The sequence below is a fragment of the Lagopus muta genome, chromosome 1 (genome assembly GCF_023343835.1).
Source record: "Lagopus muta isolate bLagMut1 chromosome 1, bLagMut1 primary, whole genome shotgun sequence".
NCBI classification, from domain to species: domain Eukaryota; kingdom Metazoa; phylum Chordata; class Aves; order Galliformes; family Phasianidae; genus Lagopus; species Lagopus muta.
The window spans coordinates 174,278,618-174,297,118 of NC_064433.1; the positions used below are offsets into that span (position 1 = coordinate 174,278,618).

The following is an 18,501-nucleotide window of genomic DNA, read 5'->3' on the forward strand; positions in this document are numbered from 1 at the left end:
ATCAGGCTGCCCAAGAACCCACCAGCCTGGCCTTGAACACCTGAAGGGATGTGGCATCCACAACTTCTTCACATGGCATGTTCCAGTGTATCAGTGCCCTCTGAGAGAAAAATTTCTTCCTAACATCTTCCAGACATCAGTTGCCTTTCCTTGGTCCACCAATGCCATCACTCCATCATAAAAGTTGTGACAAGACATGGGTTAGTGGATAGTTGTATTTATTTCTCTCCCATTGCCCAACTGTGACTCTCAGAGCACTATAAATTGCAGAAGGTGTTGCCATCTTGAATCCTATATCACTCTCCCTGCTGATGGATGTGAGGATAAGCATAATATCCTGTTGTCTGTGGTCCTACATGATACAGACACTCTCTTACTACTGTACTTTGGCTGAATTGTCTCTTCACATGTATGGGTTTAAAACTCACACCATCATAATCAGAGTGAAGAATACTTATACTCTTAGCATTTTAAGCTACTGAGTGAATAAAACCTTTGGGTTTTTTTTTGTTTGTTTGTTTTTTGTTTTTGTTTTTTCTTTTTTGAAACTTAAACTTGTGAATCTAACATTTTTGGAGAAAGCTCAGATTGTTAAGGAATCAGCAGGACACATCACCAAGCTACAATAGGTTCACTTTCATGTGGATGCTGTAGCAGGCAAGCCTTCATGGAAAAACTCTGAATGTGAATTTAGCTAGTTTTGGATAAAGACGCCTTTCAGCGTCAATAAACACCATGAATGCAGCCACGGTAGAGTTACAACTTAATGAGATGAGGGGAAGTGCACAGGGTCAGGCCTCATCTCCCGGCCTCTGTCATGCTAATCAGCTGGGCAGCCTGCAGCTGAAAAACTGCTGGAATTTTTATTTGCATTCCATTTAGTTGGAAGGAAATTGACCCAGATGGTCCACAAAGGCAATAGAAGGCTGGCAAGCAGTCTAGTGCTGCACACTTTTCGGAGGGGCTGCACTTGTCCGCCCGTCCCTCTCGGAGCCCAAAACATAAAAGATTAAAACAGCGTAAGGGAATTGATTTCATGATTTTTAGATAATTTCCCTAAGATTTCAGAAAAGGCCTAAAAAACCTAATTTAATCAGCCAGGAGCTCAATAGTAATTAAAGGGAAGAAAGGCTGAGATAATGAAAGAGGTGGTAGAGATTTTTGCTGTTGCTGGTGGGAACCTTTCTTAATTAGAAAAAGTCTAAAATCTAAATGATGTTAATGACGACAAGCATGAACATTTATTGCAAAGACGCTCTATCCTTGGTCAACATGGATGATTGATAGTCAAATCTGATAAACTTCCTTAGAAAAAGCTAAAACGATTTGCTATGCATTTGTCCAATCCAGATATTTCCATGCATTTTCTCAAATGAACAATACTGGTGTCACTGTTACTCATTTGGCCAAAGCTTAGATATTTGTGCAAGTGATGTGTTGTTCCACACTGTCTCCTCATGGCTTCATCCAGTTTGCTTGGAAAGCCTAGTTAAAGCTCTAATACAAGAAAGAACACTTTAGATTATACCTGCTTTCGCACTAATCTTAGAAATGATTATGTTTCAGAACAAGTGCAGCAACTTCATAGAAGAGCAGCTGATGGCATGTCTACCTAAGTGGAAGAGATAAAACATAACTGAAGACAAAATGCTGTTTCAGCAAGGACCCTTATTTCATGCTGTCTTTCTAGACAGTTACGTTGCCTCTGACAGCAGTGTGTTACAGGTTTGGGTTTGTCTGAACTAGTATTTCTGATGCAAGTCGTGGGAATTAAATGCAACTTCAGTAGAATTGCTTCTGATTTATGCTTATACAGGAGTGTACATAAATCTATATTAGCCCTCTGGATTATTGAGCACAGGATCCCATAGTAGCACACCATACATGGCTTTAGCTTTCATGATAAGAATTCTGTCTCTGGGGAGATGTGATAAAAAGATTTTGAGGTAGCCAAAAAAAACACATGATGATATGGGTGATGTGACAGGTCATGCAGGAACTGAACAGTCTGGAATATTTCCCCTCCTGGTTCTTTGAGGATTTCTGTTGTCTCAGCTTGTCTCAGTTCAACTGCCAAGCAGTATGGGCTCCATGAGCACACCACTGATGTGGCCCAAACATTTCACTTGCTGCCTGCTGCAAGATCTTGGTCTTTGTCCAAGGTTTCTGTGACTCAGCCACAAGTTATCACAAGGATTAATTGCTCTCATGGTTATGACAGTCACACTTGAGCTTTGCTTTTATTAAGTTTACATACAGCACTCAACCATGGTCAAAGCAGGTGAGAATAATTTATATTTTCAGCCCAGTCAGAAGTCCCACACTGCTCTTAATGTTCTTGTTAGCAGTTCAGTAGCTAAGAAAGAAAGGAAGAATGAATGAGGGCAATTAGCTCAATTTCCTGATCAGGTGGTTTAATAACCTAGGGCAATTTATAGGACATACATTTATAAGAGAGTCAAGACTTATGTAATTCTGAAGACCCACTTCTCAAGATATAACACCATAAAGAGAAAAGGTTCGGGTCAAAGCATGGACTGCAACCCTTAGAAGAATGGTTAGGATTAAAACTAGAAGCTGTCTCATAAACTAAGAGCAATTTTGGGTCTGGTGAATCAAGTTGACTCTCACTGCAGGACTTCTAACGGCGCTGTTTTTCCGCTAGCCCATTTCAAAGCATTTACCACATTTTCCTTGAAGACCACAAAAGCCAAAAAAAGTGCTGTTTGTGCTGAAACCCTGAGAAGGTCTCAGGCAAAACAGGAAATGTTTATCCAAACATCTGGTGAGGAGTGCTACAGGCTGTGCTGGGCCCCAGCTGACTCCATGCTGCTGGGTGCTGCACAAGGCTTGGTGACCAGCCTGGGTCCCATATGGCCAGGACTGAGGGGGACAAAAGAGTGAGAGCACATCCAGAAAACATGCTGCACAATGCAGAAATTGGAGCTGTTCTATTGTGCACTAGGGGTTTCCTGATCTTATTATTCAAATATGCCAAGAACTGCTGCAAAGATTGAAAAAAATACTCTTCATGACTGTATATGACAAGAGGTGATACATTTAACTGCAGTGAGAAGGTTTCAGTGAGAGACCAAAAACACTTGCTGATGATATAGACAGTGAGGTGGGGGAATTGTGCTAGAAACGCGTGCACTCTTTGTCACAGGAAGTGCTTAAGGACAGCATGGAGAAGCCTCCATTCAAAAGGTGAGAGTGGTCTTGTCTTGTGGTGATGGTCTGGACCAAAAGTGCTTGAAACTCCATTCCTGTACTCCACTTTTTTGCAGACTTTCAGAGCAAGTTTGCTTTAGTGACTTCAACTGCCCAGAAACTTTTGTCTCAATTGTGTAGAGTCACCTTACACCACGCATGTGGATATCTGTGCTGGTTCGTCTCCAAAACAAAAAGCAACAAAACAACCAACCGACGAAATACAGCTAAATATAGAGCTACAGCACATGGTTACAACTCAGCTGGGTATAATCAATCTGTAAAGTCTTGCAGAGAATTTGGTCTCTGCGAATCAATTTCTTTCTCTGTAGAAAAAGTTGTCTTAGGACTAGTAGGCTGAAGGCAAAATATTAAAAAAAAAACCCAAAGTATTTCAACAGAAGAAAAATCACACTACAGAACTCTGCACATTAGTTTAAAATTCAGCAGAAAGTGAATTCATTAGCAAAGTCACTCAAGCTTGACTAATGAGAGTTTGAGCCAGAAAATCTAGCAATTTAAAGTAAACCTTTAGCTGTGAGCATAACTCGATACTTATGATGCCAGCTGCAGAAATTGCCATTTCAAACCTCACTCCGGTTGTTGGCACAAAGGGAACAAATAGCTCTCAGCTGCAGGTGAAGCTTACCAGACCTTTCTCCTCAATCTTTGTATAGTGTCAGTTCTTCTTAAAAAACAGCCATTAAATTATCGCCATTGTCTTGGGGGAATGGTGATTGATGCCTCTTCTTTTATGCTAACTCAGCTTGTCTCTCTGCTCTAAATGGCCTTGTCTTTGGCGTGGATGTTGGTAGTACATCATTAGGTTGTGGTCACAGCTTGGCAAACGCGGCTGTTGGGCGACGTGGCCATTAAGTGGATTAATGCAACTCTCCTGAACTCCCTAACACAATAAGCCATGGGCTTCCACCTGTTCGGGCTGTAACAGGGTGCTTTGTACAGGGTGTGAAAGAGAAGGTGACAAGGTAAAACAACCCTCTTGGCACTGCTGCAGCATCCTTGGGGCTCCATCCCAGCTGCCACGGATGGACTGGGGCAGCACTATGGGAGATCCTCAGAATGGCAGCAGAGTCCAGCGAGCCATTTCAGGTGCTTATGTTCAGAACAGGCACTACTTCTCTGTTGTCCCCTTGCAAATGTGCCTCTTATGTTTCAGCACACCATCATGCATGGCCCTTTTTTCATACACAGGTGGTTGCAACCATATATAACTATATATATAACTCTCCTTTGGGCCTGCCCCAACAGCTCCACATCCTTCCTGTACTATGTCAAGGCCTGGGTCCCCAACACAAGAAGAACGCAGAGCTGTTGGAGCAGGTCCAGAGGAGGGGCATGAAAATGCTCTGGGAACTGGAGCACTTCTCCTATGAAGAAAAGTTGAGGGAGCTGAGCTTGTTTAGCTTGGAACCTTTAGAAGGCTCCTGGAGAAGTGAAAAGTCATTGCAGCCTTCTGGTAATTGAGGGGAGCTTACAAGCAGGAGGAGGACTGACTACTTACATGATTTGATAGTGATAGGATGAGGGGGAATGGATTTAAACTTCAAGAGGAAAATTTAGGTTAGATGATAGAAAATTTTACGCAGTGTGTGGTGAGGCACTGGCACAGGCTGCCCATTGAAGATGCGGATGCTTCATCCCTGAAGGTGCTCAAGGCCAGGTTGGATGGTGCTCCGAGCAGCGTGAGCTGGTGGGTGGCAACCACCTCATGGCAGTGGAGTTGGAACTAGATAGTCTTGGAGTTCCCCTCCAACATGAACCATTCTGTGATTCTATGATTCTATGAGTTTGTGGAGCAGTTATCCTCATGTCACCACAACTGGGTATTTACCAGATGACTTCTGAGAGCAAAGGAACGTTCCTAAAAACCGCATGATGTTTGACAAAAAGATTGGGATGGGATATGGAGGGAAAAGGTAGGAGCGTTTGCAGATGTTTCTGTTGTGTGAAAAACCTTTCTTCTCCAAACTATTAACTTGGAAAGCGAAAACACAGGTTTTACATCACACTGGTCCTTTTCATAACATCACCCTTCACTCTGCTTCTTTTTCCCTTTTCTTTTATGGCTGCAGGCTTCCTGATATGTTTGAGCTGACATAACATATCTCTAATGCTGACTATGCTTTATTAAGATAGAATGAGTCTTAAACTGCTTTATCTTTTCTTTTCTGCTCCTTAAACATGGAATTAGACGTGGCACTGAGAGACATGGTTAGCAGGCAATATTGATGGTAGGTGGATGCTTGGACTTGATTTTAGAGATCTTTTCCAACCTCAATGAATCCATGATTCTAATTAGCTATAATCTTCACAGCTGATAGACTGCAGACTCAAAAGTACAGACGTCAAATAGTGAAAGAAATACACACTGATATGTTAGGCAGTTAAAGAGTGAAGAGAAACCTAAAGCCTTATTTCTCCCTTACAATGACAACTGGAAGTGGATGGAGTCTCTGCATCTCAAGAAAGGTGTAGCAAAGTCAGAGGACACAGTAAAATCCAATGAAAATAATTGCAAGGAATTGAGGTGTCCATCTTCCCACATGGGAAATCAGTTTAAACACAGTCAGATAGTACATGATTGATGGTAACTGTTTGGAAATGCCATCCCTGAGAGGCTACATAGGCACATCGTATCAGCAGCTTCTCAAGGAGATTAGACATATGTAAGGAGAGCAGGACCACAGAATGGCACTCAGAAGCCCATACAGGTACCTAATGTTGAACATCTCTCCAGCTGTGGGGCTGGGAAATCTCAGTAACGCAAAGAATGTGGTGAAAATCCTGTGCTCTGTATTACAGCAGCTCCTACTGCCACTGATAGAGACTGAGCAGAGGGTAGGATACCACTGCTCTGACTCTTGTAGGGTGTTCCTCAATCTCACCTTCTGTGGTGCTCCCCCAGTGCCCCAGAAAAAGCTCTCACTGCAGAGAGACCACCATGGGCTGGCAGGAAAGGGGAGCATGCCATGAACTAGATGGTTCCCACACCACTGGATGTGGCCCTGGAGTTACTTTTATTCTGCCTTGGTGGCCGGGAACAATACCCCTTTATTGGAGACACTCAGTTTTAGAGTGATTCTGTTTACAGACAACTCCAAACAGATTTTTGCAAATGTTTTTCCAAATACAAAATAATCACTCTGCTTTGGTGGCATTCAACTCCTTCATCTCATTCCTTTCCAGAGATGTGAGAGAACATGGTTTACAAGGATGCTCATGGACAGAGAGCCTCTGGCAAACACGATCCTCCATGAAGAGTCACAGTAGGAAGGGATCATCTGGTAAATCTTCAAAGCACCAGGAATTGTCCAAAGTGACTTCAAGAAAAAATAAGTCTCTAAGTTACCAATTATGGCCCACTCACAAAACATAAAAAAAGAATCTTAGGAATTCATAAGACAATAGACAAGGAGTCTGCAGATCATCCAAAGGCTGTTTAACTGTTGATCGAATAACTACAGGTGAATAAGAAATAAGAAAAATAAGATCATTTTATAGATATCTTTCCAAAGAAGGAAACGGCACATAAACTCTCCTTGGCCAAGAGTTCTGTTCTACCTTTTAGAATCCAGAATTATGCCAGTAGAATAACAGAAAATAATGGGATGAAATCTGGTTTAGACTTCGGTAGTTTTCTTTGGTTTAAGTTTTCTCTTGAATAAACACTGTGACCTCAGAAGATACCAGCCTAATCTTTCTCTTCTTTTTAAGGACATTTCTTCCAAAGGCTAAAGAAGCCTTTTTGTATACGTTTTTCCAGTCAGACTTTCTATAAGATGACAATCTATCAATACACAACACTGAAGCCTTTCCCTGTGTTGTTTCTGCTGCTTCCTCTCCTCTAGACCTTATAGGTGGTGAGGTTCAAAAAATCATAATTACATTGTACTAGAAATGATTTATGTAATCTTATACTCTTCAAAGTTCCTGAAAGCATTGGTGTTCCAGCGGGAGCTCCAGAAGGACACAGCAAGACAGAGGGGAGATAGCTTGCAATGGCCAAACTCACTGAGCAGGAGTCAAGACAGCACTCACTCCCATCTTGCCCCTCAGCCAGCTTTTAGAATCATAGAATCACTGAGGTTGGAAAAGACTTCTAAGATCTAGTCCAACTGTCCAGGTACCACCAATGCTTATCACTAAATCATGTTCCTTAGTACCACATATACACATTTCTCGAACACCTTCAGGGGCAGAGATACCACCATCTCCCTGGGCAGCTCATTCCAGCACCTGACCATTGTTTTGAAGAAGGAATTTTTCCTAATATCCAACCTGAACCTCCCTTGGCACAAGTTGAGGCCATTATCTCTTATCCTATCACTGCTACGTGGGAGAAAGGGCTGACCCCCCCCCTCACTACAATGTAGAGAGCATTGTAGAGAGTGATGAGGTCATACCTGAGCCTCCTCTTCTCCAGAATGAACAATCCCAGTTCTCTCAGCTGCTCCCTGTAAGACTTGTGCTCCAGACCCCCTCATGGATTCACTGCCCTTCTCTGGACGTGTTTTGGTGTCTTCATATCTTTGTTGTAGCGAGGGGCTCAAAACTGAACAAATTACTTATGGTGCAGCCTCACCAGAGTTGAGTACAGAGGGATGATCACTTCTCTGCTCCTGCTGACAACACTATTTCTGGTACAAGCCAGGTTGTCGTTATCCTTCTTGGCCACCTGGGCACACTGCTGTTCAGCCAAGCACTAACCAGCACACCCAGGTTCTGCACATGCTGTGTGATCTCACTGAAAATGATCCTGCCTCCTGGTCCACTGCTACCTGCTTGCCACATCTCTGAATTCTGTACCTCAACTTCTAGCTTCACAGCTGCTCACTCCCACGGAGAGATATCAAGATAGAAGTGGATAAGATGTGATAAATGAAGGGTAAGATTGTGATATAAAAGTTCTGCAGACTCAGCGGGAGTGCATTATGAGAGCCATTCTTTCCAGGCACCAGTTGAGAATGGAGCCCATACCTGGAGCTGGTAAGTGAAAAGGGAAAGAGTAGAAAGGGAAGAGCAGACCAGATCTCAGAAGGAGTGTATCATGATGGCATTTCTGCCCTTCAGTATGAAATATGAGAAAGAAAAAGACATTGAAGTCACACAGTAAACTTTTTCTGCATATAGTTCCTTGGAATTATTTTCCATTGGCATTCTCTCCCTCTCTTCTTCTCCCATGGTTTACAAGACTGTATATTATTTTCATCAAATAATAACAATAGTAATAATAATAATAATAATCTGTCTCAAAAAAAACCAGATTTTCCTCAGCTGTCTGCAGAACAACCTTCAGTTTGTCTCTCTGTCCATACTCAGCAGCTACTGTGAGACTTGTTGAAAAGCTCCACAAAAGATTTCTTCAGCAGAAAGGATCCCCCACATTTCTTAAATGCACTCATCCCTCATCTTTTCAGAGCCTGCTCACCAGTCACTCTGTGTGCAGGCTGATCTGCAAGCTGGTGAGACCCCAGGGGGACTTGTATATGGGTCACTTGAAAGGGGAAGTACAAATTTTGCAATTTTATTTGCTGGATATGAGCCTTTAATCACATAACCTTGCACCTCTAGGCAGCTGAATCCCACTCCTTATGTCAGTCATGAAAATGACAGCTTCTGGAAAGATGTATCAGATATCCCAATCCTTTTTATTTAAATCATAATCTTGCAGACCATCTTGAAGAAAGTTGATGTCTTTGAAGATACACAAGAACTGCCATTTAACTAACATTTACTTTGATATTTGTAATTTATTTTCCTTTTATCCCACTGTTCCTGAGCGCTGAACCTCAGCCATATATGAGGCAGGATAAGGTCGCCAGTCTGCCCCAGCTCTGCACAAGTATATTATGCAGGCCCTTGCTCTCCCCACTTTTCCACATCCCAGCAAGGCAGGATCTCTCTGGTCAGCCTGGTCTGCCCCTGCCGTCTGACTGCCCGTCCTTCTGAGAGGAAAAGCTGCACTTCATGTAAAGTGCATCCTTACCTTTAGGAAGCCTTATTCTTATCCTTCTCACACTCACAACTTGGGATGGGTCAGCCACATGCTGCAATACATCTTGCATCAAGTGATGAACTCTTTTGTAGTGATGAATGAAACCTCCAGATTTTGAGATTTTGATGTTAAGTTCTAGTTTAAAACTATTTGAGATGTAAACCTGTTTTACCTCACATTTTGTCTGTACTCCCAAACGGTTCTGAAACTTAGTCTCCATATGCAGAAGAAGGTTTATTTCTTCACACATTAAAGTTCTTTTCCCCCAGTATTCAATTGACCATGAGCACATCAAGAGTCTGATGTAAAGCAAGAACCATCATCTCTGCCTCTCCATGTGCTAGAGATATAAATATGCTCTGCCCTGTTAAAAAGATGCCTCTGAGCAAGAAAAAATGGTGAGTGGAACTGTCTGCAAGGTTCAACTTTTTGTCCTCATTTAAGAGAGAGAAAGCTCTGATGAATCTCTTTAATGCTCTTGAAAAAACTGGACAAAACTGCCACTCCAGCTATAGCCCACACTTCAAATGGCCGTGAGATGGCCTTTTCTGAATGTTACATAGTTCAAGGAGGCAGTGAAGTGCTCGGTGGAAGATTTTGTATGGGAACTTTAACTTCCCATTCCATTTGACTTTTGGTCTTTAAAATACAGGTCAAATCAATGAATTTAATGAAGGCTGTGGAACACAAAGGCTTTGCCTTGCATTTTGACCTAGATAAAGAAGAGTCAGTCCAGGTCAAAAGGCTTTAGCAGCACTTTAAGTGGTTAGTACACAAATGTGACAGAATGTTTAGACTCTCGGAGACTTGCAAGACGCAGTGACAAGCCGTTAAAAGTATTTGAAATAGCTGCTTGAATGAACTTCGATAAGGTAGCGTTATTGTCTTCTTTTGTTTCTTTCTTTTCATACCAAAGCACCCCCAAAAGAACAAGAGTCAATGAATGTATAATGCAGTCCAACTTTTACTGGATTTGGGGCTTCTTTCGGCCCTTTGGACTTTTTTTGTGAACTTTTTATGCCATTTTCATTCATTTTCCCTCATTAAACCTTTCTCAGGCGCTAGTGATTAATGTGACTTGTCAGTAAGAGCTTTTAAACTGCAATGATACTTTCAGAAGCTATGACATGTCAGTTGAACCCAAGATTAAGATCAAATTAAGATTAAATTTACTCTCACTGAATCTTCTTGCCAGATGGATCTAGGTTCATGAAGGTGGTAATGGTGCCTCCAAGCTTACATGCTCCACAACAGGCATCTGAAGCAAAACTAGCTCAGAGCAGCAGGCCATATGTTAAATTCTGGATTCACACCTTTCTTCTCTGTGGGATAAAACAGCCTTCCGAGACAGTCAGACACATAGCACACGTCTGTGTACTTTGCACAGGCATCTAAATCAGAATGTGGAAGTCAGCTGGCCGGTAAGGGTAAGTTTCTGTTATCAACAATGAACATACTTTAATGGTGGAAAGCATAAAATCAGAAAACCAGCGATTGAAATACACGCCAGTAAACAAATCTCCATTTAAATACGTAATTATTCTCCATTAGTGGAAAGCAGTTGTCCAAGGAAAACTGGTAAAATGTGTAACAATTCATAATGCAGGGCTGAATTTTCTAGAAAGGCACAAATCCTGGTTGATTTGTGCAAGAAAGATTTAGTTTTGTTTTGCTTTTCATTTTTGCTGTAAAAAGTCTGCTTCTTGAAAGCTTTCCAGGCCAGAGATCAGGTTCCTCCTTTATAATGAGAGCTATTAATGCCTGAAATGGGCCGCTCTAAAGAACCACATGGCGGTTTCACATGGTTTGATAGTTCCAAGATTTTGCTCACTGTGCTTTTGGGACTTTTCTCAGTATTCTCTATAGTGAGATTTTTATTGTATTTTACCCTTTTGTCTGGTTTTTGTGTTTGAAAATTTTCCCTTATTCATTGACTAACTTTCTGTCACCCATCTTTGACTTTTCTTCTTACATCTGCATTAAAGCTGTCATTTACTTCTGCTTTTTCCCCTCTCTCCATATTTGACAGCAAAAGCCTTCATCAGCTTTTATCCCTTTTTGTTCACATTATGACATAACCTGCGCAAAGTGGCACAGCTCCCCAATTCTTGTATATAAAATTTGCAACATTTTTTGAGACGGGTCAATGCCCATTTTTGGGATCCTTTTCTTTATCTGAGTACCGTGTTAAAACTTTTTGCAGATGTGAGCTATTCAGGAGCAGCCTGCGGCTGCATGCAGAGATGGGGAAAAGAAGAAAAGGCCTTCCTATTTTGTGATTGCCATAGTAACTCAAACATTGCCAGTGTGTTTGTCGGTTTGGTAGGGCACAGCCAGGGAATTTTATTTCCTGTGCAATCAAGCCCTCTACTGGAGATCATGGCTTGTATGACACAGGGTTACAGAGAGGACAGTGTGCTTGTTAGGCCTGGTATTAAGCATTTCACTTTAAAATAATACCCATTTGTATCCATTTTGTTCAACATAACAACAGCTGCCGTCCTGGGGATGACAGGCTTGCCTTTTTAGCCAAAGTCTCATATGACATTTATGAATGAGGCAGGCTCCATTCATTTCCACTCTGAATTCTCAGTGGTTATTTTGGGTTGAGTCTTTTTTTTTCTTTTTTTTTTCTCCTAGGCATGTGGAGATATTCAGCATTGTCTCAAGTAATTACATTCACAGTTTATGACAAGGGAAAATTCACCTTTTTCCTGTTCAAGTTACAACTTTCATTAACTTTCATGTTAAAAAAGAAAGAAGAAAGAAGCAAAAAAGCATCCTAGGTCAGTGGAATGGAAGCTTTTCATTTGGTCAAGAAATGGGGATGAAGAAGCCATGCAAACCTCCAGGCCTGCAACAGGACCCGTGGGCTTCAAGTTCAGCAGTTTCCTGGTTCCTTTTGGGGTCAGAAGGAGGACTTGCTGCTCCAAGCACCTGCACATTTTTCTCTGCTTGACAGATGCCTCTGCTTCCAGTGCTTTCCTTCCAGACCCAACCACCCCATTCGTGGCTGCTGCCACTCCAAAGCTGCACAGCTTTGACCTGCCCGTGGCTTAAGGGAGTGGCAACATCTCTACAGACCTCAATGCCTGGCCACCTTCTGCAGTGGGTCCTATCAGAGGACTGAAGATGGATGCACTGGTGAAGAATCATAGAATCATTTGAGTTGAAAGGGATCCTTCAAGGACATCTAGTCCAACTCCCTGCAATGAACAGGCACATCTACAGCTAGATTTTGAGAGGAGCTAAAAGACAAAAGGAGGGAAATAACAGCTTAAGGGGAAGCTTCATCAGTCTTGGTTTCAAAGGGAATTCAGTTTTCTGCTGCTTGATGGCCATGCTAAGCAGCTCTAGTAGTTACACACCCATCAGAGCAATAGGGAAAGGATGAGAAATATCTTGCCTTTTACATCACTCAAAAGCTTGTTGTATCACTTTGCGTCCTTTCTTGAAGCAAGTAAAAAAGCGAGGACCACATTGATTCTGGCAGTGAGTTTTCTACCTGGAGGAAGCAGGAGAGCTCTGCAGCTGTGTCTCTTGTGGCCTTCAGCCATGCTGAGCACTCACACAGTTTTTGGGTAACAGTGCACAACTGTTTTATTCAGACAGCAATGGCACTCCTACTTCATATAGTGCAAAGAAGCAAGGGCAGAGTGAATCATGCTGGTGGCTTTTCCAACCTGGGTTCCTCATTCCCACCCCTCATACAACGAGCCCCAAAGCTGGGACTGCTCTGAAGTGCTGAGGAACTCAGTTCCATGTGCTCCACCAGCTCCTCTCCCAGCTTCCCTGCTCCTACAGCAAGGCTGCCAGAGTCTCCCAGACCCTTTTTTGATGCATCTTTCCAACCTCAGATTTTGCATTTTCCAGACTTCTAGCTCCATTTAAATGAAGAAAAAAAAAAAAAAAAAGTCAAAGTTCTTGAAATTTGGCACATTGTGAAGGTATAAGGGAAGCCTCCCTTATATAAATTCTGAGATCAATCTTGGTTTTGCTTTCTTCCAAGACATTGCCCAGGGAAGAGAGTCACACTGATACTTCACTCACCCCCAAAGTTCTAATTTACAAGCTTTCCTGACCTGGGTCAGAGAAATTGGGCAGCTCAGCAGAGTCTTCCTGTTGACAGAAGAGGTTTTCTGCAGTGCCTTGCAGCTGTTTGGAGAAGAAGCAAGGAGGGGGGAAAGGAAGGAAAGTGCTCCGTCAGGTAATTGGAAAGCTACCCCTCTGCCTTTGCTATCCAAGCTTTTAATTCCTACATCATAAAAGGTCTTGTACAGAAATCCTGACAAATTAGAGGGCTGAGCAATCAGCAACCACAGGAAGTTTAACAAGAGCAATGCCAGATTCTGCATCTGGAGTGGGAGGGACAGCTGGAGAGCAGCCCCACAGAAAGGGGTATAGGGGTTCTGACTGATGGCAAGTGGAACATGAGCTAGCAAGGTGCCCTGGGGCACCCCTGGCACCGAACTGCCAGCAGGTGAAGGGATGGATTGTCCTGCCTGCTCTGTGCTGTGCATCCTCACCTCCAGCACTGGGTGCAGTTTGGGTGCCACAATGTAAGAAGGACATAAAGCTATCAGAGAGTGTCCAAAGGAGGGCTACAAAGGTGGGGAATGGTCTGCAGGGCAAGATGTGTGAGGAGCAGCTGAGGCCCCTGGTTTGCTCAGCCCAGAGCAGAGCAGGCTGAGGGGAGGCCTTGTGGCAGCTGCAGCTCCTCATTTTTGGTTCAGAGAGGGATTTTCTCTTGCACTATACATGTTGTAAAGAGATTGAAATCTGATTTGTTTTACTCTGTCATTCCTGAGTGGATTTACAGCTGTGAGATTTGTAAGAATGTTCCACACTGCCACACAACCAGGAAGGAGCGCAACTACAGCCACTATCCAAATGAGCTTTCAGTGATGGAAATGTCTGTACTGAGCAGATGTCACCCAATAGCCGACCATCTCTGTGGTTATTTACCCAAATAAGCCCCAGGAAATACTCCACTATGTGTCATGGGATGCTCCGCAGCTTACCCTGCAGGCTGGAGTAAAGCTGATGTAGAATGAAAAGAAAAAGAAGTACATTAGGATGATGGAGTGCATGATCATCTTTAGTCTTTCTTTCCATAAAGCTTCTTATTTTGAAAACTCAAAATAAAAAGGTGAAGATTGATACTCATCATAGAGGGCAGCTTTGAAATAACGCCTTCTGTTTTATGATGTTGCCCCACAACATCAGAAGCAGATGTTGGTGGTACAGCAGTAGAGGTTGAACCTTCCCATCAGTATTGCCATGTGACAGATGACAGCAGAGAGGCAGTCTGACAGAATAGAGTCTGACATGGAAATGTGTATGGAGTAAAGGTGTGGCATTGAATTCCACCATGCAGAAAAGATGGCACCCACTGACATTCATTGGCACTTGCTGAATGGTTATGGATACCAAACCGTGGATGTGAGCACAGTGAGGTGATGGATGGTGCATTTTAGCAGTGGTGACTGTGAAAAACAAAGCACATTCTTGATGGCTGTGCACAGCTATCTCGCCACAAAATGAAGAGTATCTCAATCAGCTCATCCATGTGAACCAGCAGATTATGACCAGGATGCTGTGTACACAGCTGAACATTCAGTTTCAATTTGGAAATGGTGGTGGCAATATTGGAATATTGCAAAATTTGCACCAGATAGATCCCACAGATTCTCACATAGGATCAGGAAGAACACAGTATGCAAGTTTGTCAGCACCTACTGAACCAATAGGAGACTGAAGGTGACAGTTTTCTGGACCACACCATGAGCGGTGACCAGATGTGGTGTCATCACCATGAGCCAGAGTCAAAACATCATTCCATGGAGGGGTGATATGTGAATTCCTCATCAAAGAAAAAGTTCCAGGTGCAGCCCTCAGCAGGTAAAGTTATCTTCACTCTTATGGGATAGGAAAGGGCTGATCCTTCTGGATTTCCTGGAGCCCAGACAAACCATCAACTCTGTCTGCCACATTGCAATGCTAACTAAGCTGAAGGCTAGGACTTGCAGAATCAGGTCAGAAAAGAGGTCAGTCTTTCTCTTGCAACATGATAAACCAGGCCCCATGCCAGTCTGGATACCATGGAGCACATTGTCATTCTTGGCTGGACTGTCCTACCACACCCACTGATAGTCCAAATTTGATGCCTTCTGACTTCCATCTGTTTGGGCCAATGAAACGTAGACTGCACGGATAATAGTTTCCTAGCAACTATACATAGCAGGTGTGAAACAGTGCATCATCTCTGCTAGTGAAGATTTTCATGACTGCAGCATGCAGGCTCTTGTTCATCACTGGCAAAAATGCACAGATAATGGTAATGACTATATTAAAAAACAGAATTTGCACAACAAAGTAGTGTGATTGCGCTCTTTGTAGCTGTTGCAGTTTCCATGGAAATAAATAGGAGGCATTACTTTCAGAGCAACATCTGTATTTACATACAGTGGAATCAGCCCCATTGTTATCAGTACAGGTTTTGGCAACAAAAAACCATCACAATATAATAGTGTAGCACTAGGATTCTTGGAGGCATTCCCATCTCCTTGGAGATACTAGAAAGCTTCAACTCTATGCTTAAAGTCTACGGGTTTGCGCTGATGTAAGATGGGAATCCTGATCAAGTCCCACGGTTCCTAAATAAGAATATTTTTAAAGGTCAGTCAAATACAGCAATGCATGAAAAAATGCTCTTGTAGAAAGTTTCACATGCGTGCCATGCCATGCCATAAATAATGTTATTTACAAACAAACCCACATTTCTTTTTTCATGTGCAACTTAATGTTTAAATTTTACTGGCCCAAGAAATTCAGAACATTTTGTCAGTGTGGCTGCTTCCACCCTGCAAACATGGCTCAGGTTTGGTGGAACCCTCCCCTCTCCTGTGAGTCACAGCTCACTGGCCAGCACTGGGCTCTGGGTCTGCACCTTGCCCTTCTTCCAGCACATGGATTGGGATGGTAGCCGTGTGCATTTGTCCTCACAAATAGGTTAGAAACAAGATCTAGAGGGTGGGGATCTTTGCCAGAGTGATGTAATATGTCTTTTATATGAATTCCCAGATCTGCTCTGGAGGAACAGCTCTATGCAGCTTCATTGCTCCTGCTTGGGAAGGATGCTCAGGAACACAGGAGAGAGGAGGAAGCAGCCTGTGCACTATCCATGGCATTTTTGCAGCCGGATCCGGCCCAGGAAGGGTTAAGGGCTTTGCGGTGAGGTGGGACAAACTTCACTTTCCCCCAGTTCTGTGGTGAGCAGCGATTGTTTTGACACCTGCACGATGTGAGGGATGGCATGGGCTCCTTTGTGGCACATAATGGCACATCTTCATTATTGTTCTAATACTCTTAAGAAAGATCCCTAATCTTTTTGCGGTGCCAATGACTGTAACAATGCTGGGACGTTTTATTTTCTGCTTGCTCTCTCTTTCCCTTAACCCGCTATTGTTGCCATAGCCACGATGGTGTGGTACTGCTGGTTTGGGGAAGTTTCTGTACTGTACCGCTCTGAGCTTATTGTTTAAATCTTTATTATTCAACTGTTCTGAAGATTTACATTTTTAATGGCTCATTTATGTAATCCCATAAATAAAGTAGCAGAAAAGCATCCCACACAAATGAGTGAATTGGGGTTTGAAAAAAGCTGCTGAAGCAGGTCACCCAGGGTCTCAGCTGCGGGGCCTTGATTGGTATCAGCGATATAGCCACTGTGGCAATGGACTTAAGACCACCCAGTCAGCTCCAAAATGGTGCATTACCAAGGAATAGTGGAATGGTGCTATAGTTCAATCTCCCCTATTTATCAGGGAGCAGAGTTCTGCTGCAAAAACCATTTCAGCCCCAGACTCATTTACCTTATTGCTTTGACAGCTGCACCTCTCCCGCAGCAAAGTTTGGATGATTAGCTTTGCCCTGCTAGCAGCTGATGTAGATAGTTTTTTCTTTTTTTTTTTTTTCTTAACCAGTATATTCCTGGGGCTGATAAATTCCCTCTAAAGAGGCTGTGAATTCAAGCACCTGCCTGAAGAATTAGTTTTACAAACCAAGTGCTGGGATGGAGAAATGTCCGAACAATTTGCTTCTGCATCTCCCTCCCTGTGCACAAACTCTTAGCAAACTGTGAGTCCTCCATAAGGGCCAACACAGTTCTAGCTGGAGCTGTAGTAATGGAACATGGGGAAAAAAGATAGCTTGCATCAATTCTCATCCCAAAATCATGTTTTTAGTTTCTAACTCAGAGTGGCCTCATAGCCCCTGTGCATCTGTGCCATAAGGCATAGCTTCCTCTTGCTCGGGAGGACAGGGAGGAGCATGGGGTTGATGCCCCACATCCAGCACCCTGACATGAGCTCGTTGAGGTGTCTGACAGGAGAGACCCACCTTGTTGGTCCAGCACTGTGGTTCGTTGATGCCAGCACTAATGAGATCAGAATAATTATAATAAAGTACTGGTGGTGTGCATTTATTTATATGTCAGCGTAGAATAAGGGCAAACTGGATGATGCCATCTTGGGTGAAGAGGTGAGGAGATGCTTCCAGGTTTGAACTCAGTCTTCACCTTGCCCACCCCACACAGACAGACAGACAGACTGGCTGGCTCCCACCAGTCTCCATGTCACTCATCTTAAGCATGGACATGGCCCTGCGTAGGCAATGTCCCCACAGCGGAGGGTCCCCACCCGGCTGCCCCACCACCGGACCATGTCACAGCCACCATGCCCACACGCAAGGAATGAACATTTTCAGTGCAAAGGCCCCGTTCTGCCCGGCTGCATGGCACAGAGTCAAAGGAAGCTGCTCAGAGAAGGAGAGGGAGAGGAGACAAAGGCGGGAGAGCAGCAGCCGGCCGGAGGAACAGTGGGGATGCCGGTAATTGGGCTGCCTGCGCTCGGCTTTCGCCAGGCCCGCAGGTTTGTTGTTCCCAGGCTGCAGCTAGGGCTGAAAGAGAGGTGAAATTGTTAAAGATCTCAACCTAGAGGAGTGTAAAAAGGGGGGGAGGAAGGAGGGGGAAAGAAGTTGGCGGCGGCTGGAAGTGAGGGTGTTGTGGGGGATGTCTCCTCTGTGTCAAGGACAGGGATGGCTGGGAAATGATTTTCATCAGGCAGAGACAAATGGAGTTTGGGTAAAATTCATCCCTGTGGATCTTCATTATTGGTTTAACGCGTGTTAAAGCTAGAGGGGATCCTACCAGGCAGAAAATACTAGGTCTTGCTATGGAAAGGTGAAGCTGTACTTCTTCAGCCCCCTTCTTGTTC

General features: G+C 43.5%; 2 protein-coding genes across 3 annotated transcripts in view; one reads left to right on the plus strand and one right to left on the minus strand.

The window, feature by feature from the left end:
* The window catches only part of LOC125688121 (proteasome maturation protein), a 383,306-nt gene that overhangs the window by 329,152 nt on the left and 35,653 nt on the right, over positions 1-18,501 (minus strand). The window contains exon 1 of one of the 2 annotated variants that reach the window (XM_048933735.1): positions 13,744-13,747. The exons of the other annotated variant lie outside the window; for it this stretch is intronic. Coding sequence (XP_048789692.1) covers positions 13,744-13,746 — 3 coding nt within the window. The 5' untranslated portion in view covers position 13,747. Of the gene's footprint in view, positions 1-13,743; positions 13,748-18,501 lie in introns of those variants that run through there. 2 annotated transcript variants of the gene reach the window in all.
* Positions 1-18,501, plus strand: part of MTIF3 (mitochondrial translational initiation factor 3) — a 203,841-nt gene that overhangs the window by 65,319 nt on the left and 120,021 nt on the right. The window lies entirely within an intron of this gene.